The 24885-nt window shown below is 33.0% G+C and overlaps 4 protein-coding genes across 4 annotated transcripts; 3 read left to right on the plus strand and 1 right to left on the minus strand.

Moving 5' to 3' along the window:
* Nucleotides 1–1066: 1066 nt before the first annotated feature.
* On the plus strand, nt 1067–2527 carry LOC127245776 (KIN17-like protein). The gene has a single exon (XM_051266814.1). It carries the CDS (start codon nt 1135–1137, stop codon nt 2335–2337), a length of 1203 nt encoding a protein of 400 aa, XP_051122771.1. The 5' UTR covers nt 1067–1134; the 3' UTR covers nt 2338–2527.
* A 9520-nt stretch (nt 2528–12047) lies between these two features.
* LOC127250910 (FCS-Like Zinc finger 2) lies at nt 12048–13054 on the plus strand. The gene is made up of 2 exons (XM_051274413.1): nt 12048–12244; nt 12352–13054. The coding sequence occupies exons 1-2, from the start codon at nt 12123–12125 to the stop codon at nt 12539–12541; spliced, it is 312 nt and encodes a 103-aa protein (XP_051130370.1). The 5' UTR covers nt 12048–12122; the 3' UTR covers nt 12542–13054.
* Nucleotides 13055–15165: 2111 nt separating this feature from the next.
* LOC127246794 (pentatricopeptide repeat-containing protein At1g63150-like) lies at nt 15166–19181 on the plus strand. The gene is made up of 3 exons (XM_051268363.1): nt 15166–18189; nt 18379–18486; nt 19046–19181. The coding sequence occupies exon 1, from the start codon at nt 15166–15168 to the stop codon at nt 17953–17955; it is 2790 nt and encodes a 929-aa protein (XP_051124320.1). The 3' UTR covers nt 17956–18189; nt 18379–18486; nt 19046–19181.
* Nucleotides 18734–20583, minus strand: LOC127239988 (probable serine/threonine-protein kinase PBL19). The gene is made up of 4 exons (XM_051258438.1): nt 20185–20583; nt 19749–20009; nt 19502–19624; nt 18734–19415 (listed from the first exon to the last, which is right to left on the minus strand). Exons 1-4 carry the CDS (start codon nt 20536–20538, stop codon nt 18864–18866), a joined length of 1290 nt encoding a protein of 429 aa, XP_051114395.1. The 5' UTR covers nt 20539–20583; the 3' UTR covers nt 18734–18863.
* Between the last annotated feature and the right edge of the window lie 4302 nt (nt 20584–24885).

Genomic DNA, 24885 nt, shown 5'->3' on the forward strand with positions numbered 1-24885 from the left:
TAGATGGAGTTCTTCGTGACGTGGCGGAGAGAGAAACTGACGTGGTACAGGAGAGAGAATGAGAAGAAACCCTGAATGGGTTTCTGTGTTGTGGATGGCCTTATATATCTATCTGTTTATTTTTTTTTACGGAGTTTTAAGAATATTAGTATTATATTAGGATGTGATATAAATAAAGTAGAAAAAACTAAAATTATTGTGTATATATAAAAGTAACGTCATTTGTGTAGGTTGCAAGGGTATTTTAATGTTAGTAGAAAGTACAATTACTACAAAAGAAAATAGATACTTTGTTATCCGATAAACCAAAATAGAAAAATAGATAGATAATTAAGAGACGGAGAAAGTATAAAAATATGAAACGTAATTATTTGATGATATTTTTAAAGAAAAAAAAATAAAAATTGAATAGTAAAAATATGTGATAAAAACTACAAAAAAAAAAAAACATAACAAATTCAAAATATCTATTTATATCACGTCAAATAGTACGAAAAATATTTCTTATCCCCTTCTTCTCCATTCTCCTCTTTGCTCGTTAAATATATGATTATCCATGTTTCATAATTATGTGGCGAATCGAATTGTAAATTCGAATCGTGTGTCGGACTGAGTTAGTAAGCTCGTGAATTTGGATAAAAAATTTCAAAAAAATTTTACCATACCAATTTGATAAGTTAAAATTGATTTTTATATCCAAATTTAAAATCATATGTTATGAGATACAAATGTTGATATGATATTCTAATTGATATGATCATATCTAATGAGAATCTATTTTCCATAGCAATATACAAAAAGAAACCTACATACTCTCATCCTGATATACTATTTTCCTCGGCCATCTATCCTCCTCGCTCGTTTCTTCCTTCGCTCCTTATTTTCCAACATATATACATACTGAACCGCCGGTTCAAACCATAAGTTCAGTTTCGTTCGGTTTTCCAACGGTTCGGATTCGAACCGAAATCGGCGGTTCGGGAAACCGGAGAACCGGCAATCCGAAACCGAATGGGAAAGTCTGTCCGGTTCGTTTGTTAAAAGATTTGTATTTCCGTGGCGATTGAATTTCAATTGTTTCTGAAACCCTATCTCATTCGCGACTCAATTCGCCGGTGCATCTGAAGGTTCTCGATGGGGAAGAACGAATTCCTGACTCCCAAGGCGATTGCGAATCGAATCAAGGCCAAGGGATTGCAGAAGCTGCGATGGTACTGCCAGATGTGCCAGAAGCAGTGCCGGGACGAGAACGGATTCAAGTGCCATTGTATGAGCGAGTCGCACCAGCGTCAGATGCAGATATTCGGCCAGAACCCCCACCGGATCGTCGGCGGCTATTCGGAAGAGTTCGAAGCCACTTTTCTCGAGCACATGAAGCGGAGCCACCGATTCAGCCGCATCGCCGCCACGGTTGTCTACAACGAGTACATCTCCGATCGCCATCACGTTCACATGAATTCGACTCAGTGGGCGACGCTGACGGAGTTCGTCAAGTATTTGGGAAGGACTGGGAAGTGCAAGGTCGAGGAGACCCCCAAGGGCTGGTTCATGACTTACATCGATCGAGATTCCGAGACCCTATTTAAGGAGAAGATGAAGAATAAGAGGATTAAGGCTGATATTGTAGAAGAGGAGAAGCAGGAGAAAGAGATTCAGAGGCAAATCGAGCGGGCCGAGCAGATGAGAATGAACGGTGTTGGCGATGACAAGCGTGAAGAAGAAGAGGCGGCCAAACCCAGGATGCTGGAGAAAAGTGACGGCGACGGCGACAAGAAAATCAAATTGAGCTTAGGATCAGTGAAGAGAAATGGAGAGGGTAACGAGAAGCGTGAGAATTCTAGGCTATTGTTTGATGAAGAGGAATATGAGGGTAAGAGTGGGAAGAGGAAAAAAATGGAAGGTGAGCCGTCGAAGAATGCTTCAGTGTTGGATGAGTTGATGAGAGAGGAAGAGAAGGCCAAGGAGAGGATCAATAGGAAGGACTATTGGCTGTTTGAGGGGATTATTGTGAAGGTTATGAGCAAAGCATTGATAGATAAGGGGTATTACAAGCAGAAGGGTGTGGTGCGCAAGGTGATCGATAAATATTGTGGCGAAATTGAGATGCTTGAAAAAAAGCATGTTTTGAGGGTCGATCAAGAGGAATTGGAGACTGTGCTTCCCCAAATTGGGGGACTTGTGAAAATAGTGAATGGGGCGTATCGTGGTGAAATAGCTAGGTTGTTAGCAATCGATGCCGACAATTTCTGTGCTAAAGTTCAGATTGAGAAGGGGATATACGACGGAAGGGTCCTCAAGGCTGTGGAGTATGAAGATATATGCAAATTGTTACAATGAAATATTTGAATTATGCGAATGTATTGTCGTATGCAATTGGTTGGTAATGGAATTGGTCTATTTGGGTTGAAATAGTTTAATGCTGCTGTTGCAACATAACACTCTCCTATGTATCTTGTTGACGATGCTGAGTTCAGCTGTGTAGTATCTGGTTATATAATTTGCTAATGAGATTGTCTTTTTCCATGGAGTTTGAAGGACCTGATATTTGTATTGCATTCAATAAACTTGTGTTTGTTATCACAATATGCTAATGCAGATAAGATTTGGTATTCGAGAAACCCTTCAAAGATTGGGAGCAGCAGGACTCCATGCTGTGATTAATGGCAAAGACCTACAACAAGTAAACAATCTTTTTTTCTGTTCTGGTATTTTACTATAGTTCTGTACTGAACATTTTGTCACCTTATAGCATTGTTGAAACCAGGATTCTTGTGTCAATTAGTGGTATTTTAGAGTGCAGCATGCGATCCATCTCGAATTTATTTTCAACATTGTTTACTGCCTTTTATCTTTTGACAAGCTAGTGCAGTTTATATATTTATATATATATATATATACATAAATAAATAAAATTTCTTAGTGCAAAGATGCATATTTCCCCAGTTAATTGCATTCTTCTGAGCTTGTTAATTATTTTCTAAAATTACCATAATTGTGTGTTACTTTGTTATTCTGTATTTTTCCCCACATTTCTTCTGGTGGGCTGATGACCTTTTCAGTGATGAAGGTGTGCATTGGGGAATACAAAACGGCCTTTACCTCCCAGGAATACCATTATTTACTCCAAGCACAACGAAATGAAGTCTCTAGAGAGTATTGTATCATTGTAGAACCCTAAATCCCAATTTTGGATTGGATTTTGTATGAAGTTTATCTAACTTAGATTGGGCCAATCACAAATTCTGGTCAAATTGCACCATTGGATGAAATCATAAGACTGTAGGAGAAACATCGGTTCCGTGTAATATTAGATGAAAGCAATTCACTTGGAGTTCTTGGAAGCTCTGGTAGAGGACTAACAAAACATTACAAAGTTCCAGTAAGTTCAACCACCTTGCTAATTAATTGGTTCTATAATTGTCCCTTTCCACAATACTGTTCCTGTTCCTGCTGCAAATTGAGAAAGTGGATATTATAACTGCTGCAACAGGACATGCATTGGCCACTGAGGGAGGATTTTACACTGGAAGTTCTGGTGTGATTGCTCACCAGGTATACCTATATTGTAGATTGTATAGTTGCACTGACAGATGCTTCAATAATAATAGAGTTGGCATTGAGGTGTTTGCATTGGAGTTGTAGGAGGAAATTGGTTTGCTTGAAGCATGTGGGTTCAACTCTTTCTATCCGTGCAAGTGTCTGTATGTCAAACTAGAAAGTAAGATTGGTCGAGTGCTGCTGTCTGGAGCATCCTTTCTATGTGCTGTTATTCCCCTTGAATTTTGGTAATATACATTATCTTAGAGGAATGAACACCATATACTGATCCATTTTTAGCAGAATTCTCCTTAACATAATCTTTTAAAACTTTTGATGCATTCCCGTTAGATATTTCTGATATCTTTGGACATTTTCTATTATTGAAGAAGAACAATAAACATTGTCAATCATATATCTTCATAGAGAACTTGTTGAAATGCTTAACATATTCTATAGATTAACTAAAATGATTTTAGGGGATCGGAATATGACCTCATTGGAGGCAGGCTTGGGAAAGAAAACTGATTGGTTGGTATGATTGAGGTTTTGAAAAAATTTCATCCACACTTGCTCGCTAATTGTAAGTTTCTTTGTTTGTCTAATTTTGTCTTTTGAGGGCAGCGCCTTAGCAGTTCTGGTTATGTATTTTCTGCTTCTCTGCCTCTCTTTATTGTCTTTCCATTGTACATAAATGTCTTTCCCCTACCTCCCCCTTTCCTTTGTAATCTTAATTTGTTAGCCTGCTTATCGATGAATTTTGATACTCTTATTATACTTTATGGGATCATTTTCTCCATTGCTACATCTAATACAACATTCTAACAAGTCCAGGTTTCTATTAGGAAACAATGTTTGAAAAGTTCCTGTAGCTCATCATATGTATTCCATGCCCCTTTATCCATATCTAGCTACGTAAACAACGTAAAAAAAAAGCACCCATTTCTGTACCGGTTCCGGAAGATCATTTCTATAGGTAGAACTCCTGTGAGCGGTCTAAACTTCCATCGACCCTTTGGCGAAGTAGGTGACTTTGGAAGCTCAAAGAAGATCTCAATCAGCAGAAAGACCGGATTTGGACCGAATGTACAAGGTCTTAAGATAATTAGTGACCGTGAATCACCAATAGTTTTGCTGAGACTAAAGACATCCAAGGGATCCCCAAAGACTGACCTTCAACTTCTAGATGATATTGCTGATCGGGTAAATTGCAAATCTCAGTTCTTGTTTTTTTCAAACTTGAGCATGATGTCAAAAAATAGTCCACATGTTTCTGAGTAAAGCCTACTTTTTGCAGTTTTTGAAGGAACATTCTGTCTTTGTTGTAATGACAAAAAGATCAACAGTAGATAAATGCAAGTTGCCTGTTGGAATTAGACTCTACTTGTTTGCTGCTCATTCGGAATCTGTTGCATAAAATCGTGTTTTTCTAATGTTATTAAGCTTAATGCTAGATTTTTTTTTTTTTTATTTTTTTGATTTATTTATTTATTTATTATTATTATTTTTTTTCTAATTATTTTATTGAAAGTGGTTTATATCTTAACATAAAATCGTTTTTTTTTTGTCCTTCAAAATAAATTGTAGATATATTATGGGTATTTTTTATCTATGGTTTGAACGTTTAATTAAACTTATTACATAATAAAAATTAAAGCCTATAATACATTTTATATATTGACTTGCATAATTTTACTTCAATTACCTAATGGGAAACACGTGGGGCAATTAATTGTGGTTGCCTTGCCAGCTATTTTGCACGCCTGAAAAGGTATCAAAGGTGTGCGTTCTTGTGATATTCTTTTTGTACACATATATACATGCAGGGCTAATTCGGTATTAGACAAGGTTGACCCAAAAAAAAAAAAAAAAAAATTAAAAACAACACTAATTATCACTAAAGTTATAAATGCATTCCTAAGTATTAATTCTATTTTTATTTTATGAATTCGTGACAGTTTCAGTATTTGACAAGATGTTTTTAATAATTTTATTGATGTTTTTGTTTTTTTATCCCTCAAATTGACTTTCCTCTTTTAATAAAAAGATATTGCAATTACTTGCATAATTATATCCTACAAAATTTTCAGAAGCAAAATTGATGATTTTCGAATTATTATTAAATAATTTCATTATTGATGGTCAATGTGATAAAATATCTTGGGATTTGAAGAATATAAATGAATTTTCTATAAAATTTGTTAGAGACATAAGAAATAGTAATTGCAATCGCGGAGAGATAATTTTCAACTATAACTATCATCAATAAAAAAAAATTACGGAATACATTGAAAAGTAATTATTAAATTATTGTTTCGTTACTTTTCTAGAAAGAGATGTATTTAAGAAAGTTAGTATAGATGCTATTGTCAGCCGATACCAAAATATAAGATCTCGTTGTGAACACTTCTAACTATTTTGATGTATAAGTGATTGTTAATTTGAAAGTTTTGTATTTTTCTAATGTAAATTTTTGTTGATATATTTATTTATTTATTTATTTTAATTTTAAGGTAATTATATTAATTTATCAACCCATCTAATTCAAAATACTAGATCCGTCACAATATACATATATATATATATATATATTTCTTTAATAATTTTATTTATGTGAAATATTATATTTAATTACTCCCTCCGTCCCACATAATTTGTCCATATTTTCTATTTTCGTCCGTCCCACATAATTTGTCCTTTCTTATTTTTGCATTTTTAATTTTTAATTTTTAATTTTATAATTTTTTTAATTTTAATTAAACTATTTACTTATCTTAATCTTAATCTATAATTATTTTTACTAAATAATAATTATTTTACTAATACACTTCTTAATTACTTACTAATTATATTTTACTTAAATTCTCGTGTTTACAGTAATACACTCATATTACATGGGAACGGAGGGAGTATTATTTTAATTTGAAAAAAAAATCAAAATTAAAAATACAGAAGAATAGACACTCTAATTTATATAAACATCATTATATTAAACTATTATTGTTTGAATGCCCCTTTTCATATATTTTGTGGCCAATATCTTTTAATTTCTTCCTCAATTATTTGTATTTCTTTATACTCATTGATAGATTAATCATTGCATGAAAAGTTGAAATGTTATTTTATTTTTCTTATCAAAATCTTCAACCAAATATTTAAATATGATTGTTGAAAAATCCAAGAATAAATTATTTAAAATAGTTTTTAACCGAATTTAATGATTACTTTATTTTCTTGAATCAAATTATTATTCAATATACATACACATGCGATGATTGAGTTGGTACATTGAGTGATTTTTTTACAACGAGGTTGTTGGAAAATTGTTCGATTATAAACAAATCTATATTTGGAGATACCGATTTAGGGTATAATCATTAATAACAGCAGTTGTCTACGACAAATAGAGAATAATGCAGTTCAAGAGATGATCGCGAACTCTAATTGGAATTCAAACTCCTTCATTCAGTGACACTTTCGGCGAATTTGAATGGTAAAAACGAATTTAGAACATGAACATGAAGCGGGACATGAGTGAGAGCTCCAACAGATATTTCACTCTCTAAAACAATTCTCTCAAATGTGCTCACAGTCAATAACGATTAATTCCCTTTAACATTGATTCTGCATAGGGTGTTTCTTCGTACAAATTTCGGACTTACTCCAATTATGTATCTTATTTCTTCAACATATCTGAATTGATGAGACAAAATGCTTGCGCAATCTCTTTGAGTTACTCCAATTGTGTATCTTATTTCTTTAACATATCTGAATTAATGAGACAAAATATTTGCGCAATCTGTGTCACAATTGTGCAGGAGAAATGTTCTTGTTCATATGCCAGAATAAAAAATAAGAAATATTTCTATTTAATATAGGTTACTGATTGAAAAATTGTTAATGTTTTTTTTTTTTTTTTTTATGTAATATTGGGTGTGTTTCTTTAGGAGGGTTTGAGAAAATTTGGATTTGGGTTTGGTTTTTATTTGAATTTTGAGATGGGTTTAGATTTTGTTGTTTCTTCCGTTTAGGTTTGGTTGGGGTCTGGAGAGTTTTGATTTGTATCATAGAAAATTTTATTTTCTACAAAATGACATATATTATATATACTTTTTCCCTATAATTATAATAAATAATAAATTATATTTTAATTTTTTTAAAAAATAAAAAATAAAATAAAACCTGCAGATTGCAGAGCTAGACAGTGGACAACTCCAAATTTGGAGTTAAAGAAACACACCCTTAAATTATATTTTAATTTTATAAAAAATAAAAAATAAAACCTGCAAGTTGCGAGCCGGACAGTGGACAACCTTAAATTTGGAGTTGAAGAACCATACCAATTATCCATATATATATATCTATGTTACATGTATGCATATTATTTGAAATATTCACAATAATTTTACTTGGCTAACTAATGTTTAAATTTACATTAAACTGATACTCTTTTCTCATATATATATATATATATATATTTATGTTAACTAAAAAAATAAATTTATATATTTTTAACGACGTGTGAATCCGCAATCGCTATTCGAAACTTATATTTGGATGCCTATGCCTGTGGGAGTAGTATTTAATAGTGTTAACTGTTAAATATGTATGAAAACATGTAGCCTATATTATTTTGTCTAATCAAATTATATCATTACAAATTAATAATAATAATATTATCTAAAATGAAGAAATAACTTGGTATTTCTTTTTTAAATATCAGTAAAATTTTAAACTTCTAAAATAAAATAATTATTGAATACGTCACTTTATATAAAATAAATAAATACCGAATATAATAATAATACACATTAAGTGAACAAACGGAAATGTGTTACGTGGACAGGTGGATGATGTTGCTTAGCAACTTAATCACTAGAAAGCGATCCAAACCGTCCATCCACCATCATGTGGATTCCTACGGTGGAGATTATCTACAAGTTGCCATAAAAAAGTAACAAATAGAAAAAGCCCAAATCCGATGACTCTTAAACAGTTTCGATGACATAATAAATAAAAATAAAATAAAATAATAAAAAAAAAAGTAAAAAACGTCATAATCTATTCACATATTGTTACAAATGCAAATGACGACATAACATGAAAATGCCCTAAAGTCGTCGTTTCCAATCTCCCCGTAATCTCTACCACGTTCATTGGCCGCTGCATCTGGATCACCGAATGAACCTGCCAGGGCGGGACTTGTGGTCCACCCTCCATTATTACTATTAGACAAAATCGCCATTACAATACAATAATCCTACGTGTCATTACAAACATTTTTTTAATCATTCAAAATTAATCCGTCTGTATATTCCAATCCTATTGGACACGTGCCAGTCCGCCTGTCACGTGTGGGAAGGTACTACTGACTACTGAATATTCCCCAGCGATTTTCCCCTTTTCCTCATTAATTAAATCTCAGCCGTCCACGTCATCTATCCCGGCCAGATCCTAGATAGAACTCAGATTGCACTTAAAATATTTTTTACCTTCATTTCAAATAATTATATTTATTAAATATGTACTTCATTTGTTGTTTTAATATCTTAGTTTTTCATGACATTTTTGTCAATTTTAAAATAATTATTTTATTTTTAAATAATTATATTATCATATAAATATTTTTATTTTTTTTATTATTATTATATAATTACGATTAACTTTTATAATAATACATTAATAAAGATAAAAATATCTTTTACTTTATATATTTTTTTACCAACTGTCAATATAATATAAATATTTTTTAAATTTCGTATTCAATACAACTAAAATTATAATTCTGAAACATAAATAGTATTAGATTAATAAAATTTACTAAACATAAAAAATAGTATTTTTTTTTGTAGGACATACTAAAATAAAAATAGTATCATTGTACAAAATTATTACTTCATCCGTCCCATCTCTATGTACTAGTTTGCTTTTTGTATGAAATTTTAGAAATATTTGTATTATATTAGGATATAGTAAAAATAAAATAGAAATGACTAAAATAACTTTATAAGTATTGTGAGATATAAAAGTAACGATATTTGTGTAATCTATTGTAAACTGTAAAGTATTTGTAATGTTAAATAAATAATATAATTATTAAAAAAAAATGAATAATTTATTATGGAATGGATCAGACTGAAAAAAAAAAAAAACTGAAAAAAAAAAGATAATATATTAAGGAATGAAGAAATTATTATTATTATTATTATTACTGTATTTGAAACATGTAAAATAGCATTGCACTAAAAAAACACAAACAAACACAGAATTGTGAAATTCAATTGCACATACAAATCCATATTCGGGGCTGGCGTTCGCTTTTCCGTGCCACGTAGAATTTGGCCACCAATAATTGCTTACCCGCGGGCAGCGGTCAGACCTACCCGTGCGGGGCCCACGTGGGTGGTGATGATGATGTTGCCCCCCTTTATTGCCAAGAAGTGGGGCCACGTAATTTATGGGCATATGGTGCGTGGGCCCCAATCCGACGCAGCTCCAAGGTGGCGTGTCGGAAAACGACAAAATTTTGTGGGCCCAGGAATTTTTCGGTGGGCTTACGGTTTCCACCCAGCCTTTTTAATTCCTGGGTTATCCATTACTGTGGGCTTTCCTGGCCCCACCATTTATTTATAAAATTAATTTTACATTTTATTTTTATATAAAATAATTATTAAATATTTCATTTCAAAAGAAATCGAAAATATATTACGTCATATTTTCACATGTTTTAATTTTTTTATTTATAATTAATAAATGGGATACATAGTATCTATTGGGACTGGTTCAACTCAACACTAGTACGATATTATTCATTTTAGGCTGAGTCCCTACGGATTTACTTTTGAATATTCTCCAAAATGCCTCGTTGGAGTTCATTTGGGACTTATATTATTATTTATTTATTTTTACCTAATTTAATTTAGTTTATGTGTTACGACGGTGGACTTTATGAATATATTTCTGTCATAGTTGTCATTTTTCGCTTTAGGTACCTTTCCTTACAGTATAGTATTGTTACATTTTAGGATGATGTAATACTTTAGAAGTGGAAAATTTTGCACTCTTCACCTTTATACTTTTTAAATTTGGTGCCACCTTTTATTAATAATATTTTTATTAAAAAATATTATATTAAATACTTATTTTATTTTTAAAAAAATTATATGAGTTATTTAATTATTTAGTATTTTTACAAATAAAAAATAAGTTCTATTTAAACATGATCTAAAATTAAAATTTCTTGATATTTTATAATTTAAACCCTAATTGTTTGCCTTGATTGGATTTCGGTTTGAATTGTTTATTTAATTTAAATAATTTTTAATATAATATTTTATAAAAAATAATATATTTATATTGAACACCATATATAATAAATTATGAAGATTTTTGTTTTTTTCGTCATCTAATTTATTTTTATTTTTAAATTATTATAAAAAATATTATTATTTGTTAAGTAAAAAAAATTATTTATTTTTATTAAATTTCATATTTATACATTCGAACAAACATAAAGAGTATTTATTGCCAAAAAGAATACTCCCAAATTCAATGTTTTTTGTAATTTATTTTAAACCATTCATAATATGCCACGTGGGATAGAGGTAATTATCCTGTGGTGGAGGGTGTACTGCACTCAGTTGCTCTGGACCAATAGAAAACCTATCCCACAATCTGGGTCAATAATTGTGAAAAAATGGCATGGGAATGCTTGCAATGTTTATTTTGGAGTATTTTGTGATTACTTTTAATTTAAATATTATTATTATTATTATTATTATTATTATTATTATTATATTTAATATTTTTTTTTATTTAAGATATCATATTTATATATTTATAATGACGATTTTTTTTTTTTAAAAAATTTCTTTAATAAGTTTTATTGTAAAAAATATTATATTCTCTATGTCCTATAAAATTAATTTTATTTTTCTTAAAAACCCTCCTAAATAAAATATTGTTGCTATGCTTTTTTTTTTTTTTTGAAATTAAATTCAATTTTTAACTCTAAATATATATATATATATATAAAAGCACACTTATTTATATTTATAGTCGAATGTCACATCGTACTCAGCGTTCAAATAAAAAATTAAATGAAAATCTAAAAAATAAATTTTGTAAACTAATAATTCATAGTTAGTTTAATTGTATATTTTATAAAAACTTTCATTAAAAAAACACCAACACACAGACAACAAAAGACTTAAGTACACCCCAAAATATTTTAATGAATAATTAAATAAAATTCTATTTTTTAATTATAAAATAATTTTTCTTTTTAAAGTTTATTTGATTTTTAAAAATTTTTATCCGATCAAATATATATAAATATAAAAAAAAAAAAAAATAGTAATGAATTATAAGGTACGTAGGTGGGTTAAGTACGTCACCCAAATCCAACGGCCAATAAAGGCTGGGTGTAGGTGGTCCACGCAACTGCGGATCATTACACCTGGACCAGCCCACAGTTTTGCCTCCATTCTTAGATCTATATAAAACCGCTTCTTCCCTTTCTTCCCTTCCCCCCGAAATCCCAAATTTCCAAACCCTAATTGCACTTCTCCACCGGACCTCCGAGCATGGCTTCCTCTTCCGCGTACTACGCCGGATCCGAATACGACAACTACGAGCCTCATTTCCTCGATTCCTGCTCGCTCTGCAACCGATCGCTGAATCCGAACAGCGACATCTTCATGTACAGGTAGTTCAGCCGATCGATGATTTTTTTTTTTTTTTTTTTTCATTTTGTTATGTTATAAGTTATACTCGAATTATGGTATTCATCCTCGTGTGGACGTGATTCTGCAGAGGGAATAAACCGTTCTGCAGTCAGGAGTGCAGACAAGAGCAGATTGAAATGGACGAGGCTGAGGAGAAAAAGCAGAGGCTATCATCCTCCTCGAAGAGATCGAAGTCAGTGAGACAGCAGACCTCAGAATCCTCCAAAGAAAGCGACACCGAGAAAGCCGTACGAACTGGCACGGTAGCTGTTGCTTGAACTTGAATATACTTTTTCAGCAATAAAAAGTAAATCACACGGACAGACTGACGGACAATCGATCGATTGGTTTGTCCAACAATTTTGACTTTGTTGTAATCATATTTATCCATTTTTTTTCCTCCACTCGTATCTCTTCTGGCTACACTTTCCTCGAAATTGGCACCTGAATTGCTGCTGCCTGTGTATACAAACAGAGGATCGAGCGTCCTCTAAGTGCGTGCCTCGTGGAGGTGTAGTTTTGGTTAATATTGATCTGTATTTTGATGCTAATCTATGGAACAGTTGCGTATCATCCAACTTTGCTGTTTTGTCGTTTGGTTTGAGCATCAAATTCAGAGTCAATTTTGATGCTTCTGCAGCCAGACCTGTTCTTTGATTGATCATTTTTTTCTTTTAAACTTGGGATCTTCAAAGTTGATTCTGAAGGCTGTTAAGGTTGACGAAGAGACGGCTACCAATTATTATTATTATTATTATTATTATTATTATTGTATTTATTTTTTGTGGTAATTATTGATTGAATTTTAGAGTGTGGTTAGAACATAAAGTTAGAGGGCCCTGCGGACAACATATATTTATGTATGTATATATATATATATATATATACTCCCTCCATTTCTCCTATCTTGTTTTATTTACGATGGACAAATTTATAAAGAGTATATAATTACTATTGAAAATAATTATCGTGTAATAAAAATAATTTAAAATTAAAATAATTAATTAATTTAATTAAAAATTTTAAAAATATAAATTAATAAATTTAAAATGATATTAAAATGTATAATTTTTTTCAAATAAGAAAAAATAACATAATAAGTTGAACAGATAAAAATGAAAAGATGAAGATAGATGAACATAATAAGTGAGAAAAGAGAGTATATTATTTTAAAAAATTTAAAACTTTACTATTATACTCATTTTATAATCAATTTAATCATTATTACATTGAAAGTTTTTTGGATTTAGATTGTCAAAAACTTAATTTAAAATATGTATTTACATAATATTTCATTTAATATTTTATAAAAAAATATTTTTTTTAGAGAAAAACAACGCTCAAATAATAAAATTTATTATTATTATTATTATTATTATTATTATTATTATTATTATTATTATTATTATGATTTTATTAGCAATAACCATATTCTAAAATGATTGCACAATTGATCATTCTTTAGCATATTGTAAGATTGTGAGTTTAATATATATATATATATATATATTGAACTTCAAATATAGTGCATAAATTAAACCAAGTATATATATGTATTAGGTTCGGTCGGGAGTTTACCTAGTGCGCACTTTCAGGTAGCGGTTGCGGGTTTCCACGTCATTTAAAAAAAAAATGTTTAAATTATTGACCACTTCCTACTCAGCTTCTATATATTATTAAGAATACAATTGATGATAGATACAACATCTATATGAATTGGATATTATTTAAAATAATATAATTCAAATCATTGAATTTATTACCAATATTTAACAATGATAATAATATATATTATCATGATATTATAATATTATTTGATAGTATTGATAACATACATAACGTTATTTTATTAAATGATTATAATATTGATGTGAGTAACATTTGACTGAGCAGATGAACTTGCAACATCTGGAGTCATAGAATTTGGAAAATTTTGAAAACTTTGAAAATAATTATTTTTTTGAATATTTAATAAAAGAAAAGAAATATTTAAGGTGATATTTAAAAAATAATATTGAATTTAAATTTTTTTAAAAAATATCTGTAAAAACTAAATATTGCTCTCTTTATTTTGCAGTTGAAGTCTTCATTTGGTACAGGTTTCCAATTTTATTTAGGTATTGTTTTTTGGGTTTGATTTGAAAAAAAAAATGATTTAAAATTTGTATTTAATAATATTTGATGACATATTGTTGGGATTGAGTCAATTCAACTATGATATTGTCCGCTTTGGGCAAATCCAGCACGAATTTGTTTTTGGATATTCTCCAAAAGGCCTCGTACTAGTGGAGTTCACTTGAGACTTATAAGGTGTGAAATTTTCTTAGTCTTCCGATATGGAACTTGGGTTTGCACCCCAACACATATTTTTTTTGAAAAGAATATAGATATATATATTTCAAAAAATACAGAATTTAAATAATAAAATTTTAGAAAAATTTGAATAAAAACACACACTTTATTTTTCAATTATTTTATTTTTAAGATAGGATTTACTTGTGATATGATATTTTATAAACTAATTTATTCTAGTAATATATTAAATAATTTTGTTAATTTATATTATATACCTTATTTCTTTATAATAAAAGTATATGTATTGAGTATAATTTATTGAATTTATTTGAAGTATAATATTTTTGTGCAAATATATATAAATATTATATTATAACTTTATTTATAATCAAACAATATTTCGTTACTCAATGCAATAAGACCATGCTTCGAACTACTTCACAAGTTGTAACAAAAAGCAACCTATTTGTGATAAAAATGTCTAAAGTGACGTGTTAGAAAAGAGAAACATTATTATTTTTCATAATGGGCTTAGCCCAAAGTAGGCCCAAAAATTAAAAATTAAAAATTAAGGCCCAGAATCAAATTATTGCCATTGATAAATCGGATGATAAACCGGCGGTCGGAAAATCTAACTGTGAGCCGACGAACTTTGCCCTCTTCAGAAGCCGACGCCGGCGGCGACGATTTCCGACGATTCTTCGGCGAGCTTCTGATGTCTGCTGCTTTGCGCAGCAATTTCAAGTTATGCCATCCTGGCTCTCTCTCTCTCCATCTACACTCGGAAACCCTACCTCATTTCCTCTCTATTCCCGCTGCGACTCTCTATCGTCAGTTGATTCAATTGGCTTGCTTCAGTAGCTCAAATTCATTTCCTATTTTTTCGAAGTTCGATTTTCTGGAGCAATTTTCGCCTCACGGAAACAGTTGCAGCAGCTCGTTCGAGACGGTGGTTAATTCAAATGAGAGGCGTAAACTGGCCGTCGGAATTTCGGAGATTATCAAGCAGCGTAAGGGGTACCTTTTACAGCAATTTTCCAGCGATTTCTGCCCGTTTAAACTTTTTGAGATAATGAAAAAGTTCGAAACTCAGCAAATTTCCTTTGCGTTTTTTAAATATGTTTTTCGAGACCACTCGGATTGTACAATTCGACATTGTTGCGTATTGGTTCGTTTGTTAGTGTTCGAAGAATTTAGGGTTTTAGGTCAAGATGTACTCACTTGGATTATTCAAGAAATAGGAGAGAATAGGAGCTATAAACTCGTGTGGGGTGAGAGCTGCAAGAATGCATCATCCTTTCTCATTCTTGATACAGTAATGCGATCGTTTACAAATGCAGAGATGGCACATTGTGCATTGGAGGTTTTGGGTAGGATTTTCGAAGTTGGATGTAGGCCGAAACAATCAGCCATTTGTAATTTAGTAAAGCTTCTGCTTAGGCTTGGTGATTATGGCAGTGTATGGAAGTTGTTCAGGGATATGCTTCGAAGAGGGCCTATCCCCTCGATTTACGTCTTCAATATGATGATTCTTGGCTTTTCTAAAAGGGGAGCTGTTAGCGTTGCTGAAAGTTTGCTGTTTATCATGAGTAAGTTTTGGTGTGATCCGGATGTTCATTCGTATAATATATTAATAAATGCGTATTGTGCAAAGGGGCGGGCTTGGGATGCGCTTGGTTTGTTGCGTTTGATGGTAGATAGTGGTTGCCATCCGAGCCCGACTACGTTCTGTATGCTTGTGAATGCTTTTTGCAAGGATGGTAATGTTGTGGGAGCGAGAAAAATCTTTGATGCAATGGAGGAAATGGATGTGCTTCCTAACACTTTCTTGTACAATGCGTTGATGGATGGGTATATTAAAGCGAGAGAAATTGATCTAGCAAACAAGCTTTTCGAAGAAATGACGAACAATGGCGTGGCTCCTGATGGTGTAACTTTCAACATTTTGGCTGCAGGTCATTGCAAGTATGGGAAGGAGGTGAATGGAGACGAATTGGTGAGAAATATTTCGAGGATGGCGTTTTTTCCTAATTGGTTATCGGATATGTCAATTGAGGGATTATGTTGGGCTGGGAAATTAGATGAAGCTTTGGAATTATTGAAGAAAGGGCTTGATGAGGGAATTCCTACGAATGTAATTGCGTACAACTCATTAATTGTTGCCTATGCGAAAGCGGGATTAGAAGACAAAGCATTTGAAGTTTATAACATTATGGTGAGATTCGGGACGACTCCTTCAGCTTCGACATGTACTTCTCTTCTTTTAAGTTTATGCAAGACTGGAAGGCTCCGAGAAGCCGGAATTCTAATACACAAGATGGCGGAGAAGGGTTATCGAATGAGCAGAGCAGCTTTCACTGTTGTTTTTGATGGATATTTTAAGAACGGAGATATTATCGAAGCTCAGGATATATGGAAAGAAATGGAGATGTGTGGAATGGCCCCTGATGCTGTTGCTTTTTCTGCCTTCATCGATGGACTTTCTCGGTGGGGCTATGTCGAAGAGGCGTACGATATGTATGTAAGAATGACAAGGAAAGGACTCGTGCCTAACAACTTCGTGTTCAATTCTTTAATTTCTGGATTTTGCAGCTGCGGAAAGATGAACGAAGCGTTGACATTGGAGATGGAGATGCGAGAAAGGGGTTTGCTGCCGGATATCATCACGTTTAATATTTTTATAAACGGTTTCTGCAAGCAGGGGAGGATGAAGTCTGCCATGGATGCATATGTTGAGATGCATAGACATGGGGTTAGCCCGGATATCGTGACGTACAACACTTTGATCAGCGGCTACTGCAATCAGTTAGACATGTTAAACGCCGAAAACTTGGCAAACAGATTGCAGACTAGTGGTTGGGATCTGGATATCTATACCTACAACATACAGATTCATGGTTCTTGCCGAACCATGAGGATGAACCGAGCTGTTGTGTTGTTAAATGAGCTTATTTCCGCGGGAATAGTTCCGGATACAGTTACATACAACACACTTTTGAACGGGATCTGTCACGATATACTTGATCGTGCGATGGTCTTGACAGCAAAATTGCTCAAGATGGCTTTTGTTCCGGATTTAGTGACGATTAATATGTTGCTGTCTAATCTACACAGGCAAGGATTGCCGCACCGGACAGTGATGTGGGCACGGAAGTTGCAGGAGATTTCATTTGAATTTGATGAGATAACTCACAACATTCTCGACAAGGCGTATCATGACATCGAAGATGTTACTAGCACAAAAGAGATTACAGCGAAGAGTTTCTTCTTAGACTTCTTGATGTACATAACATATGACTTTGTACACAGAAATCAGATTAGTCGGAAGATGAGCTTTGACCCTTTGGATTTTATTGACAGAAGATTTAGGACGAACATGGAAGCAATGAACAAATGAGTTTATGAAATGCTTGATGGTTCCGGGATTTGGCTCGTGTAAATGTCTGATTACACTCCGGGCTGTTTGCCGTTGATCCAACACTTACGCCATTAAATGGAAATGGAAATCCTTTTGTTATGTGTGGACGACGATTCTTTCATCTATATATGCATAAAGCATCACATTATTGGATCGGGAATGCATCGAGGCAGACATTCTACTCGACCATTTTTTGGCATGGAGGTCGATAAGGTAATTTCCCTTACTCTGTATATATCGCGCAGTAAAGAAATCACACATGTTTATACGATAATTGTGCTTTCACTGCAGGTATAACTTGCTTCTGAAATCTTCGATGTGGTTCTATATAACTTCCCATCATGTTTATTACATCTGCGAGATCATCACCTGGGCTAACTTCTGCTGTGTTCATTTGATCAGAACTGCTCGAGTTGACGAAGAAGATTCTTATGAGAGAAGTCATGATGTTGACGAAGAATGCAAAGATTCTTATGAGAGAAGTCATGATGTTGACGAAGAATGCAACCGGTATGTTCGTATAAGATTTAAGGAGGATGTTTGTTTCGAATTTGATAAGATTGAAACTTATTGTTATATCCTAAACGGGTTTTTGATGTTTCGTGGAAGGATATAATTAGTTGATGCGATGTTTTTTTGAAAAAATTACCAATGAGCTGTAAGATTATCGAATTGGAATAGATAGACTGCGGCGTAGCTATCAGTTATAGTAATTCTCCGGTGCAACGGAGACAACATAGAAGTATACACATTGACGTATGAACTGAAACCGACTAGTTGCTAATTCATTAGTCGCTCTAAGTTACATTCAAAAGCTCCTAAAAGATGTATCTGATTTACAATATCCGCAGTGCTAAAGAAGCCGGATGAGCGAGTAAAAATTTCGATCACATCACTCTGGTCCTCTGCATTATCATAAATCTTCTTGCATCGACGCCATCAAGATTCTCACTTATTTTAGCTAAATGTTCCATTCGCCGTTTGGCTGATTCGGCAATATTACCTTCCTGCATTTCGTGTTTTTTCTCCAGATTGTCGTTATCGTCGGTGTTCTCTGGATGTTTTGTAGGTGGGCTTTCTGCGCTTGAAGCCTGGACGATTTGATTCAGGGCTTCTACTACTTCGCTCATCTTTGGTCGATCTTTTGCGCTCTTTAGCAAACAGGTATCGGCAAGTTTGGCGATCCTACGAGCTGCGCTGAGCGAGTACTGATTTTCAAGCCTCGAGTCCATTATCATGCCGAATTTCTTACTGTCTGCTGGATAGAGTTTCACCCATTCCCAAAGTTTCTGTTCTGATCTCGGACGATCTCTCTCCAACGATTTTCTGCCTGTCAGGATTTCGTACAGCACGACGCCGAAGCTCCAGACGTCGCTCTTAGAGGTGAGACGCCCTGTCTCTATGTAATCGGGGGCTGCGTATCCATATGTTCCGACCACCTATGAACAAAAAATGTAAGTAAAATTCTTGCGGTCTTACGACTGTTTTTCTTGCTCGGTTTGATATGTTTAAGAAAATGTTGTACCGCAGTAGAAACATGTGTGTTGCCGGCAGAAGGACCTTCTCGGGCAAGACCGAAGTCTGAAAGCTTCGGCATGAAGTCCTCATCCAGAAGCACGTTCGATGACTTGAAATCGCGGTATATAACCTAATTATAAGCGAAGAGTGTATGCAACTTAGTATGCATGATTATTTTGGTTAACATCTATCATTTTGCAGCGATGATAATAGACAATTACGATGAATTGAATAACCAGAGGTTAAGGTATGACCTGAATTTCTGATTCTTCGTGCAGATAAGCTAATCCTCTAGCTGCTCTGAGGATTATTTGGAGCCTTAGCTCCCAGGACAGGGCTGGAATTGCCTTGTTGAAGAGATGATCTTCGAGGCTTTTGTTCTTCATGTATTCGTACACTAGCAGCCTCTGTATTCCCCGCTCGCCATCCACAGCGCAGTATCCTATGAGCTTCACGAGATTTGGATGCTCCACAACGCCTAGAAACTGCACCTCTGCAACCCATTGTTTGTGGCCCTAACAAGATGAACAAACTTAGAAATGCTTCAGCTGGATCTAACGCTCCTCCGGATGTTAGAGATATCAGGTTAGGGATTTCTGTTCAGTAATTTTGAAATAATCCTCGAACAATCGGATTTCAGAGGTTGAATCGAATTGATAGAAGATAGATAATTGAATTGAACATCCGTACCTGATATCCATCCTTGTTGAGCTTTTTGATGGCGACTACTTGAGATTCGCCGTTTCCGTCGACAGGCTTAATGTTTCCTTTGTACACGATTCCGAAACCGCCTTCGCCGATTTTGAGCAATTTGCTGAAATTACTTGTCGCTTGCTTGAGCTCGGCGAATGAAAATACCCTAAGGTTTTGAGCTTTCTCTTGATAGATTTCTGGTATCCTCCGAGGCTCGTTTGTTGAACCAGAGGATTTGGCTGTTCTCTCCGGCTCAGATGATAGTTCGGATCTGCTCTGGTTCTTCAAAACAGGTGCGGATTTCTGTGCCCTATTTCTAACCTTTTCCTTGATATGATAGAAACAGTTCATTATCCTTGAAGCAGCTTTGACGATTCGACTTTGAATTCCAGAATTTCCGGCTGATGAGTAGAACAGAGCAAAAGCACAACTTCAACTTGAATAGAGAAAGAGATGAAATTGGAGCGTGATGGAGTTTAATAGTTGAGTTGAAAGGTGATGAATTGAATGGTGCGGAAAGGGAAGTGCAACAGAACCAACAGCTCTCATTAATGCTTGCAGCTAACTGTTCATCTCATCTCACCTGCAAAACCCTATTTCTTTTTCCCAAATTTTCTGCGATAGAAAGATATCCTTCCCTGTCTTCAACTTTCAAGGATCCTGACTTCAATTCTGCAGGCGATGCACTGCCATCCACGTCACCTCTCTCTCTACTTGCTGTACACGACATATATACATATATATATATAAAATAATGAACGTTTGAAAGAGCAGCGTCTGCTTTGAATTGAGTTAGGTGGGAGGAGGATGGTTGACTGGTAACCACAGCAACACCGGGACTTGAACACCAGTTCTGGAACCCATTCATTCCCGTCTAATGCCTTGCTTGATCTGGTGTTTTGGTTCCATCATGGATCATGCATTGGTATTTTATTTACACTTATTTTTAGGCCATTAGATTTTTTTTTGTTATAAAATGACAAATTTGTCCTTAATTTTATATATAGAAAATGAAACAGTGAATAAAGTAAAAGTAAAAAAATAAATTTTATGTATAAAAATAAAAATAAGACAATAATTGTTGGACATTTTAAAGAAAGTAGGACCAGGAGTATTAAATAATTATATATAATGATATATTTATAATTTAAATAAAAATATATTTTAATATTAGTGTATAATTATTTTTATTAAAAAAAATAATTTTGAATGAGATTAACTAAAATAGTAGTAATATACTATAAGAAAATAATAATATTTTAATTATAATAGATAATTAAAAATAGTATAATGTGATGTAAGTTATTTAATAAAATAATTATTTTATAATTGAACGTAACAAAATAAAAATAAATATATTTTTGGCTGATGAAATATTTTATGAATTCGGATAATGTGCTGAGCTAATTAATTTATTCAGCACATACTAAATTAATTTTAATTATTCTAAAAATATATTAAGTTATTTAATTATTAGTAACTGGATTTCAGCATACTATTCAACTTGATATTTTAGTATAATATTGTGTATATTGCATTATATAAAAATATATAATTAGATCCGCGTCCGCTAACATCATTCTAAAATTTATTTAATTTAATTATAAAATATAAAAATAAAATACACCCTATGCAGATTATTATATTTAAAACGACTATTATGAGTGTGACTAAAGTGGGCTAATTTGGTCAATGCAAAAGGCCAAGATAGAGACTTTGACTTACATTCCAAAAGTCAATTTATAAAATTGTTTTTTTTTTCTTTAATACATTGTCTTAGTTGACAAATTGTACTCTAATTAGGTGAGTCAAAATGTACGTAGCGCGTAGATAATATTCTATTACATACTAGTGCTATGTGACTTTACTTTGGGTACGATTACTCCTGAGATTTTGGGTGGATTTTAAGCTTCAAATTTATTTTTTTTTTAAAAAATATTAAATTATATACATGTTTATTTATTTGTAATATTATATGAAAATTTAATTTTATTTAAGTATAATTTAATTATTCCGATGTAGGTACGTTATGGTAACTCTCGTTTGACAATACGAGCAACAAACAAAGAAAAAAAACACAACAATTTGTTCTCCAAGTTCGAGTACTATATTCTATTTCTGGGATACCAATTCAGACAAAACTCTTGTTTGGGGATTTGTCCTTAAATCAAACAACTATTTTTCATTTTTTATATTATACTATAAATCAATTTTACATTCAAAACATCACATCAATACCTATTTATAGCACATCATATAAATATTCAAATTCAAAATTTTTACTATTTAAATCTCAACTCAAAATCCAAACCCCAAAACAAACACACAAATATTTCTATCTATAATATGAGTTTCCCTTTCAAAATTCACTCAAAAAACCAAACTACGATCACTAAATCCAAGAGTTATAAATACTTCACAAAAACTTGTGTTCCAACGATTGTTTGGATTAGTTCATCGTAAGACAACTCTTCAATGCCTTAGCATCAAAGTCTTTATCTTCGATTGAATGATTTGTTGTTTAATTTGAAAGTTCTGAATTGATTCTTCCTATCACGTTCAATTCACACCGAAGAATAATTATAATATTTCAACACTTTCTTGATGAAGTATCAATCTATCTAATCTATCTCTTAATAGATCTAATTTGTTTGTGGGTTTGGATTTTTGAATAGTAAAAAGTTAATTTGAATAATTGTTTGATGTGATATAAATATATATTGACGTGATATTTTGTATATATAAAAAAATAATTGTTTGATAAGATATTTCTAAAGAATTTGAATAGTAAAAATCTGTCGGTAAAATTCACAAAAGAACACATACTATGTGGTTCTATGAAATCCCAATCTTTTCCTCTTCTATGGAATTGAGTTAAGATCGAGTAAATATATTTGATTTAGTTGGTATCAATCTACTAACTAATTCACCCTAAACCCTAAACCCTGTAATATTTTCATTACATTATTGTTAACTCTTTGTCTGATGTAACCGACTTAATTCTGACTTTGAATCTTCGAATTTTTGTCTTTGGATAGCTTTCGATCTTTTGGATTTCTCCCATGTACAATGTTTATGGAATACATCAGTACATAACTAAATTAAACTTTCTAACAAACATATTTAAGAAACTACACATTTACTGTTAATTCATACAAAAGTAATAACATTTCAATTTTATTGGTGAAATTTGTTATTATTTTTATTCTTTGTATTCATATAATTAATGTTTCACTTAGTACTCTAGAATTTAATTTTGATGTTTTAGCGACGGAAAGTACGGATCTAACATTATCTGAGCACCCACAAATCATGTGTACATGTCAACATAGATTTGTGTAATGTGTCCGGAAGCTGACACGCCCGGCGCCTAGGCCACGCTCGCGCTGAGGCACAGACCAGCCGTCCCCTGTGTGTAACACGCCCGGGATATACCATACAGTATGGGAGAATCATGCGGAACACGTACCTGCACCAAGATATAGGTCATTAGTCGGCCGTACAGGATAGGGGCTCACATACATGGGACGGACTATGGTCGAGAATCAGGAGCAGGAATGTCAGCCCGTGACAAACTTCCCACTTCAAGTTGCAAACGCCCTCGTGCGACGCTACTTGAGTGCATTGACGTTATTTCTTGCACCTCGGTATGCCTCCGGTATCACTCCGTCGACCCTTTCTTGCATACCCTTCCTTTTGTGCTCACCAACAGCCAGCGAGGTCTTTTTGCCATAATCCGCATGCGACCCAACTTCCGCTGCGCATCTCCACACACCATCCAGGATATCCGTTGTTGCGACGTGTGCGATTTTCGCCCGATGATCATCCTTAACTTGGTTTTTCCCTCACGAATAAAGCTCGGCCCTCTTGGCCCTTTCAGCAACGTCGAGCATGCTCCCCTCATTGGGATGTCTAGTTACCTTAGGACATGCTCTTCCTTGATGTGCTGGGCAACGTCGGACTGTCCAGTTACTTTAGGACATGATCATCCTGATCATCCTTGACGTGCCATGCTCATTGTCTCGAGACATGCCCACTTTGTCGTTTAGTTCGCCACCAGCGTCAAGGTTCGCTCTGATACCATATGTAATGTGTCCAGAAGCTGACACGCCCGGCGCCTAGGCCCAGACCAGCCGTCCCCTGTGCGCAACACGCCTGGGATATACCATACAATATGGGAGAATCATGCATAACACGTACTTGCACAAAGATATGGGTCATTAGTCGGCCGTACAAGACAGAGACTCGCACACATAGGACGGACTATGGCCGAGAATTAGGGGCATGAATGTCATCCCGTGACATCGGTGAGTAGTTCGTTTATGTTTGGTTATAGTTTTTATCCAATGTTTGAATTTTAAAAATTTCAAATAAACATATGTTTTAAATATAAAGTCTTGAAAGTAAATTATATATTTATAAACTGTACTGAATAATAACGATTTTTAATGTAGTATATTAATAAAAAAAATATAAACTAACTATCGTATATTTTAAACGAAAAATTATTTTTACAACAAATTGTATAATATGAAAACACAATATATAAAATAAGAAAACACAATGAAATAGGCCACATAAATTTGTATTGAAATAAGATAATATTGTCTTCGTCCCGATATTATATCCATTTTATTGTAGACACGATAATTTAGGAGGAGTATAATTAGTAAATAATTAAAAATGTATTAATGAAAA

The sequence above is a fragment of the Andrographis paniculata genome, unplaced genomic scaffold, assembly GCF_009805555.1.
Source record: "Andrographis paniculata isolate CXL003 unplaced genomic scaffold, ASM980555v1 Contig10END, whole genome shotgun sequence".
NCBI lineage: Eukaryota > Viridiplantae > Streptophyta > Magnoliopsida > Lamiales > Acanthaceae > Andrographis > Andrographis paniculata.